Genomic DNA, 8,697 nt, shown 5'->3' with positions numbered 1-8,697 from the left:
TTCTTACGGTTTCGTTTCTTTCGCTTTCGTTTCTTTCGGATTTCGAATCTTTCCAATCGGTACGGTCTCAAACAAATTTGTGTTTGATGCGCGTCAGCTCTTGCGCCTTGTACGCAAAACGTGTAGAGTGTTTGCGTACAAAGCGGAAGACCTGACGCGCATTCACTGTTTTTGTTTTTCATAAGTTTTGAGCTAATTTTCCTCCGTTTTCTTCTAAAAAACTGAATTCTATTCAAAAATTATTCAAAAAATGACCAAATAACACATTTTTATTCTATTTCTCGTATAATTATTGATTTTTTCCAGAAAATGACCGAAAAACCATCGATTCTTGAAAATCCGAAATTTCTTCGCTCGTGCATTCTGTATGAATCTCTGGGAGATTGGAAATATTGTAAAGTGTACGACGTTTACGCGGACATGTGCAGAAGATTCAACGACAATTTTATGGACTATCCGGAATTCGAATTTTGGTGGCTGCGATTTTTGGCGGGAAACTTCGATATCGATTATGATAGAAAGTGTGTCTGTGTGTCGGTTTGTCCAGAAATAATTATTGATTTTCCAGCCAGGACCCAAAGTACCGTACTATCACGGATATGCCAATTCAAATTTTCGACAAAATCTGTGAGAATTTGGGAGAAGGTTATCAAGAGAAATATCGGTCAGTAAATGCGCTCCATTCTTAATTTTTCAAAAGATTCAGATTCGTCTTTCGCCACGTGTGCAAATCCTTCCGCGCTTTAGCGGACTCTTGGGCTCAAAATTTTCGATCTGTGTCCATTGAATCAGGATATCGCGACCAAATTTCTATGTTCATCGATGGCGGAACACGCTATTATGTCGAAAAAAATCGTGCGTTGAGTGATTTCTTAAGTATTCTCACTGATCCTGACCTCAAACTGTATAATATTCAAATCGATTCACATCTCGATAAGCAATTCTTGGAGAGATTCGTTCTGAAATTGGAATCGCTGAAAATCAAAATCCACGTAGAGAATGTTCATTTGGAAATGGAGGAGACAGAAATTCAGAAGCGAATTGCGGCGTTGTATCAAGTTGAGACAATCGAAAAGGCTCATTTCAAAGGATCGCAATTCCAAATTATTCAATTTCTCGACGAAATGATCAAAAACCAAGCTGAAAATCCAAAGTTTCAGCATCTCCGAAAATTGAAGATCTTGAAAATGGAATTTCAATGTGATTCACTGTTTCTGAGAGAATCGACGAAAATTGTTCAGGTGATTCGGTTTTTTTAGAAAATTTCCAGGATTTGTTTTGCGCGTAAGGTCTGATGCCAAGTACGCAAACTGTCGGCCGAGAGTGTTTGCGTATTTGGCGCCATATTTGACGACACTAAATTTTTGAGCAGGCAGAAAATGAAAATGCGCCCTTTTAGTCGAAATTCGGACTAAAAGGATCAAAAATCGATGAAAATAATAGCTAGCTAAAAATTGTAAAATTTCCAGTACCTTCTCCGATTTCCCGATCTGAAATATTGCCGAGTGACTGGAAAAGTGACTTCATTTAAAAAACTAAAGGAAAGAATTGAACAATTTGGAGTCAGAAGAGCCGACAATAATCCGGATATTTTTCACTATCCAATTCCAAAATCTGCTGATTTTTTGAAAATTCAAATTTTCAAAAATGGTTTTGAGGTTGAGAGAAACCCAAAATCGACTTGATTTGTTGTTTTTTTTTGTCTTTTGTTATCACTGTTATCTCTTAATTTTTCAATAAAATTTTAATAAAAGGAGACAGGACATTTTACGTGGGAATTTTTGGGACCAGAGTATGCATTCTACCGTAACGGTGTACAACGCTTAATGTCACTCTGCGTACAGCTGTCGTCCTCGCCTTTATGAATGCAATCGGGCGCCCACTTCACTTTTGCCCGCGTAGCTCAGTCGGTAGCGGTGCTGTACCCCTGATCTGCCTGTCATGAGTTCAACTCCCCGAGGGGCATATTCAAACGGATTTTCGAGAACATTATTTTTTCATGTCCCCCACCTTTACGAATTTATCGTTTTTTGAAACCTGCAAGAAATAATGCGAAAAATTGACCAAATTGAGAATTTCAGAATATTACAATTTCGGGACTTCAGAATTTCTGCATTTTTCTGGAAATTTTTGAAACCTGAAAACTTCTCAACTTTATATTTTCAAATTCCCAAATTTTCTAAAAACCCTAATCATTGAGAACTTCGATATATTGAAATTCCAGAATTTCAGTATATCGAATAACGAATCTAAATAACCAATAATAATGTTGTGATACTTCAAAGCCGTTTAAATTATCTACAAAATGGTATAACTTTCATTTTTCTATCTCAATTTTGAAGCTAGATATGCGCCTTTAAACATCCGACATGATGCATCGTCCTACTCTTCAGGAAGTTTAAAGGGGGACTCCGAGCAAAAATTTTTGTTGTATTAAAATGTGTTAAAAGTTTTCTATTTTCCTAATATTATTGTGAAAAAATTCAAAAGTAATCCGAAATCCCCGAAAAACGCCGTTGAAAATGAAAAAATTCAAAAAAGGTGCCGCCGAGGGACGAGGATTTGAATTCCCTCGCAATGAGAAAACTAGGCCACGGCGCCTGATAGCATTATTTTTAAGTGGCCGACAGTGTTTTTTAACGTTTTTTACCTGTCGGAGATAAAAGCGAACAAACTCCGGAAAATTTGTCCGTTAAGAAAGTCGCGCCGCTCGCGTGGCCTAGTTTTCTCACTGAAAATCGATATCCTCGTCCCTCGGCGGCACCTTTTTTTGAATTTTTTTTTTTCAACGGCGTTTTTTGGGGATTTCGGATTTTTTTCGAATTTTTTCGCAATAATATTCTGAAAATAGATGAATTTTAACACATGTTGATGCAATAAAAAAATTGACAGGAGTCCCCCTTTAAAGGCGCATAACTCTTTTCAAAAATTTTTAGTAGAAAATGGAATTTTATGGAATTTTTAATCAATTTGTAAAAATTTTATGTGCTCTGAATTACCAATTTCTGAAACACACCCGTTTTTTTAACGTTTTCCGTACAAAAACAGACCAAAAAAGGTATCGGCAAAAAGCTGAAAAACTAGAAATTTTAGAAAAATTCTGTGAATTCAAAGTTTTCAATCTAGGTCTGTTTTACACCCTTCAAAAAATCAACTAAAAACGGAGTTTCGGTATACCGTAAACACTCTAATAGAACTTCACCCGATTCGTCAAATTTTAGCCCATGTATCTCATTTTCTGTGAGAGATATCGAACATTTGTCAATTGATAAAACATTGCTGATATTATGATAAACATTTTATAAGTCGACAACTTTTGGATATCTTCCAAAAGAAGAAAGATATTTAGGCTCAAAGTGGACGATCCAAGTGGCGCTTTATTAGAGTGTTTAGGGTATCTTATTGACCGATACTCTGTGTAATAATCCCAAAACAAAACATTCTAACTAAGATCTCTTGAACTGTCCTATAAAATTAACTCAAAAAGTAGAAAAAACGGTATGTTTTACAGTAACCCTCATCGGCGGAGTTCCTTCCTTCTTTTCGCCCTCTCCTAGGGTGAAAACTTTGCATTTATAGAATTTTTTGAAAATTCCTAGTTATTCAGATTTTCGCCGATTTCCCCAACACACCTTTTTTGCATTTTTGTGACTGGAAACTTTTCTATTATGGGGGTTTTTTGAATTCCATTTAAATGAGCGAATCTAAATAACCAATGATAATGTTTTATAAGTTTCATAATTTTGGTTCCTGAAATTTTAAAATTCTCGAAATATCAAAATTTTCAGAATTTCAGAAGTTCAGAGAAAATTCAAAAATTTCAGAATTTCAGAACTTCAGAGTATCAGAATTCCCAATTCTCAAAAATCTCCGAATTTTTGCTTCCTTGAATTCTTGACAGTTTCGGAGTCTCATAATTTCCAAACCGTCTATTTTGAGACTAGTTCCTTACACTGACCTTGTTAGGTCAGTGACCCCAAAAAATGACAAATTTCCAAGAAATGTTTTGAACAACATTCTAAAAAAAAGTCTAAAAAATACAAAACAAAAATATGCTTTTGTCTTTTTTTATTATTATTCATTCTTCTCGTGATTCTTTTTTGACATCCCGCTGAGATTTTCTCTTTTTTTCAACTTCTTCTAGTTTCTTTTCAAGACATCATCATCCATCTATACCAGTGACCTTCACCCTCTTGTTGATTAAATTCGAACGTGATCATCATTATTTTTTTCATTTTCTTTAAATCTCTCAATCTCTCTACTCTCTCTCACCCATTTATATTTCCCTACTACCGTTTATATTTCTCTCCCCTCCTCACACACACACAAAAATTTGTTTCTCGTTTTTTTCGAATACTTTGTTGTAAAAAATCTCAAACGTAACCACACCGATCACGTCTTCTGAATCTTACATTTTTATTCTTCAATCACACGATTATATATTTTTTGACGTCTGACTATGCGGAACTGTAACTATTTTTCTGTGATTCTGTTTATATGGGTTTCGGGTTTAGCAGGTGAGATTTTGAGATCTTGAGATTCTGGAATTTGGAGATATAGAGATTTGAAGATTCTGAGATTCTGAGATTCTGAGATTTTGAGATTCTGAGATTCTGAGATTTCGAGATTCTGAAATTTAACAGATTCCGAGATTTCTGGAATTTTTGGAGATTTGAGATTTTATGATATTCATTAAAAATGAGATCTCAGATTCTTTCATATTCTAAAATTTCTTATTTTTGAGATTTTGAAATTTTGAGAATTTATATGAAATTTCTAGATTTCAGGAACTCGGAGTCTCGGAGTTATCAAATTTTTCCGAAATTTCAGATTCTGAAATATTGAAAGGTCCCGATTTCTTGTTCTAAGTTTTTTAAAGATTTGAAGATTTTGAAATCCCTGAGATCCTGAAAATTTTGAAACATTGAAGAACTTTGATTTTATATTTCAAGATTCAGATTCCAAGTTCCAAAGAACGATTCCATTTTGATCATTTTTGTCACAATTCATAGTTGTTCTTTTTGAAACCTCAGTATGTGTTTTCTTATAATTTGATGCCAAAAAATACTTTGGACCAAAACCAAAACTGAAAAACGTCTCTGATATCGAATTCAAATAAATAAAAATCAGAAAAAAAAATCAAAAATTGGTATTTTCCAGTCAATGCCTCTGTGGATCGAGAACATTTAATCAAACTAGCATGTGCCAGAAATCCCGACCTGGAAATGTGTGAGCAATTAAAAGCAAGAAGTGCCAGAGAATCATCAACTACACATACAAATTCCAAAAAAGATGGAGTATTGGAAAGTGAGTTTTTTCAGAAAAATATCACTTTCGGTGATAGCAAATATGGTAATTGGAAAAAAATGACAAAAATTGGCGATTTAGAATCTAAACCATTGGATTTCAATTTTCCAATTTTTTTGCTAGAAAAAAGGTCCAAAACTACCGTACTTTTGAGCTCAATTATCTCGGTTCCTTTAAGAGCTATCAATAATTTGTCAACTGATAAAATGTTTATCATAATATCACCAACATTTTTTCTAGTTTGCAGGTTGTGGATACGTCCTACAGAAATTCTGATATTTGAGCTTGAAAATAGGCATAAAGATCACTGAAACTTTGAAAAGTGAAGGCTAGAAAAAAACAAATCCGCATTCCTAAATCTTATCACATTCCAATATTACAACAGATCACCCAGGTAAAAGGGAAAATCTTTTTTTGTAGATCAAAACATTTTTACACCCTTAACCAAAGACCTACGTGATAAGAGTGATGTTTGCAGTGGTCGAACCTCCACCATTACCTCCGAATATGAAATCAGCGAAACGAAGAGAAATTAGGCCGGCTGCACATGATGAGGAACATAGACCTGTGGTAAGAATAGATAAAAGAGGACATCTGGATATTCGGAAAGATAGATAGACAAGCATTTTCTAAAAATTTTTGAATTTTTGAAGATTTGAAAACTTGAAATTTCAAGTATCTGAAATAGTTCAAGCGTCTAAATTTAATGGAATTGGAACCCCAATGTTTCTGAGTATTATGTAATTTAGTACTTCTAAAAACGCATATCTGGATATATGTAAATACAGATAGAAAAAGAAAATAAAGTTCTGAAATTGTTTTTTGGATTTTGAAGTTCTGCAAACGGTAAATTCTAAGATTCTGAAACAATGTAAATGTCTAGATTTCATGGAAGTGAAATCCCACTTTTCTATAACTTCTACAACTTCTAGAATAGATTTTGAGTTTCAAAATCTTGAAATTATATAAATCTATGATTTCTACAAAGTTCGCTAAACATTAGACCAACGTCAGACATTAAAGGTGGGGGGACATGAAAAAAATAATGTTCTCGAAGTTCCGTTCAAAAATGCCCCTCGAGGAGTTGAACTTGTGAGGGCGATGATTGAGGGTGTGGCGCCGCTACCGACTGAGCCACGCGGGCAAAGAGAAAGCGCACGCCCGATTGCATACATAAAGGCGAGGACGACAGATGTACGCAGAGTGACATTAAGCGTTGTACACCGTCACGGTAGAATGCATACTCTAGCTACAAAAAAACTACGAAAAATCTCCTGTCCCCCCACCTTTAAAAAAATTTAAAATTAAATTTTTTTTCAGCGCTACCGAGCCCTGAGTGCCGAAGAAGTGCGTATTCTACAAACGAAATGTGCGAGAGTGGGACCACTAGTTCAAAAGCACTGTCAACCGAAAAAGACGTCAGCCAGAAACGCGGGAAGATGTGCAGCCTATTTCAGAGATTGTGCTCCGTTTATTGAGAAAAGTGATCCATTGGCTTCGATTGCAAATTCCTTCGATTCGGGGGTTAGTGAAACTTCAGGGAAAATCAGTAAAAATTGGAAACTCAAAAAGTACCGAATTTTGGGAACAATTTGGAAATTTCGGAGTTGGAACATCGGAAGTTCGGGAAATTCAAATGTTCTGAATTTTCGAAAAAATTGAGAGTTTGGGTTCGGGATATTCCGAATTTTGTAATTTTAAGTTTGAAAATTACTTTTTTTCCAGAATTTCCTAATTTTTTTGTTAAAAGTTCTCTAAGTGTCCAGAAGTTTTGAAATTTCAAGTTCTGTTTTCTTTTCAAAATCTCAGAAAAACTGAAATTCCCAAAATTACTAAAAATGTAATCATAGTCACTAAAGTGGACATTTTTCTGACCAGTCCTCTCGGTTTTCAGAAAGATTTTTAGCTCTTAAAACTTGATATTTGCCTCTAAAACATGATTTTCAAAAATTTGAGCTTGCCATTTTTCAGGTTAATATAAATCTTGCAAATGTAGATGTGAAGGGTATTCCATATTATCCAGTAAATGAAGAAGGAGCTGTTGGAGTTGGATTGGGATTGGGAATTCCATTTGGGTCATGGGGAGGAGGTTTCTCGAATTCTGTTGGTGTCAGGTAAGGGATTTCAAATGTTGAATTTTGGGGAAATTGGATTTTAGAAAGAGTTAGATGACATGAACGTTGTGAAAACCTTTGAGAAGAATGGTTAGAACTAAAGTATTTTGAGAAAACCTACCTAAAAAGTTCCTTTTTTTTCAGAGACTATTTCCATGGAGACCAAGAAGTCGGAGCCAACTGGTACGATGGAATGTACGGATATAAGGTGAGCGAAAATTAAAAAAAAACGATTTCAAAAGTCCTCGGATTGTCAAAAAAAAACTCCAGCCAAAACTGAAATTTAAGAATCTAATCTCCGAAAATTCAAAGTTGGAAATCCCAAGAGTATGCGAACATAATAAAAATGCTTTCAGAATCACTGGAACATTCCATTGGTGCAATCCTTGGGTGTCGAAGGAGGTCAACACAATACCGTATCCTTCCCACTACACGGAAAAGACGCGGGAAATTTGAAAGTGGATAATGGATACGGAGTTGGAGGATACTATCAACAGAACGATCACGTTGGAGTCAATTATAAATCTGGAGATGTGAAACACACATTTGGAGTTAGCTCTCCGTTTGTTGGAGCCGGTTTTCAGACAGGACAAGCTGTTGCTTTTCCTGGCTTGGATGTTTGGGAGCGTGCACTTGGATGATAACATTTTTATTGTTTTTGTTACAACATTTTTGTCGTTCCCCTTTTCCTTTTTTTATTCTTTTTTTCTTTTGAATTCTCAAAATCAAGTTCCAGAAATTTAAAATTTTCGAATTTTCCAAATGTCTAAATGCTGCGATTTTCCTATAGATTATTCTTGAGATTTTTCCTTTCCTCCACAAAATATTCAAACCAGAAATATTCATTTTTTTTGGGTTCCATGAACTCTAGAATCTTCAAAATTAGGGATCTCCCGTATTTTTTCTTTCATTAGTTTTTGTAGAATCAGGAACTCTTATATTATCAATTTCAAAAATTCTCAATTTTTTTGAAAAATAAAAATTTTGAAAATTTAATATTTTTTGTTTTGTTAATCAATACATTTTAAGAAAACTTCAAATTTCTGACTACCCGGAACTCGATGTTGCCAAATTATTGAAATTCTTAAATTCACGAATTCAAAAATTCAGAGTCTTACAATTTTAAATATGCAGAAATTTTCGAGTTTTCGAAAATCAGAAAACCAGAATTTTCGAGATTCTCAAATTCCAGAAGTCGGGAATTTTTGAATTTCTGAAATTCAGAAATTCGGAATCTCAAAAATTCAAGCTTCTGAATTTCAGCTACTCAGAAGTT

The 8,697-nt window shown here is 34.5% G+C and overlaps 2 protein-coding genes across 2 annotated transcripts; both read left to right on the top strand.

The window, feature by feature from the left end:
- Positions 1–309: 309 nt before the first annotated feature.
- On the top strand, positions 310–4,204 carry CBG00531 (the record flags this gene model as incomplete). The annotated part of the gene is made up of 6 exons (XM_002630083.2): positions 310–521; positions 569–664; positions 707–1,241; positions 1,470–1,650; positions 2,631–2,641; positions 4,145–4,204. 6 exons carry the CDS (start codon positions 310–312, stop codon positions 4,202–4,204), a joined length of 1,095 nt encoding a protein of 364 aa, XP_002630129.2.
- Positions 4,205–4,459: 255 nt separating this feature from the next.
- CBG00530 lies at positions 4,460–8,062 on the top strand (the record flags this gene model as incomplete). Its single annotated transcript, XM_045241956.1, has 8 exons — positions 4,460–4,517; positions 5,131–5,307; positions 5,786–5,877; positions 6,418–6,525; positions 6,628–6,831; positions 7,279–7,421; positions 7,566–7,629; positions 7,778–8,062. The coding sequence occupies 8 exons, from the start codon at positions 4,460–4,462 to the stop codon at positions 8,060–8,062; spliced, it is 1,131 nt and encodes a 376-aa protein (XP_045091643.1).
- Between the last annotated feature and the right edge of the window lie 635 nt (positions 8,063–8,697).

Source organism: Caenorhabditis briggsae (assembly GCF_000004555.2).
Source record: "Caenorhabditis briggsae complete genome, chrII, whole genome shotgun sequence".
Classification (NCBI taxonomy): Eukaryota; Metazoa; Nematoda; class Chromadorea; order Rhabditida; family Rhabditidae; genus Caenorhabditis; species Caenorhabditis briggsae.
This window is presented reverse-complemented; position numbering and strand designations above follow the sequence as displayed.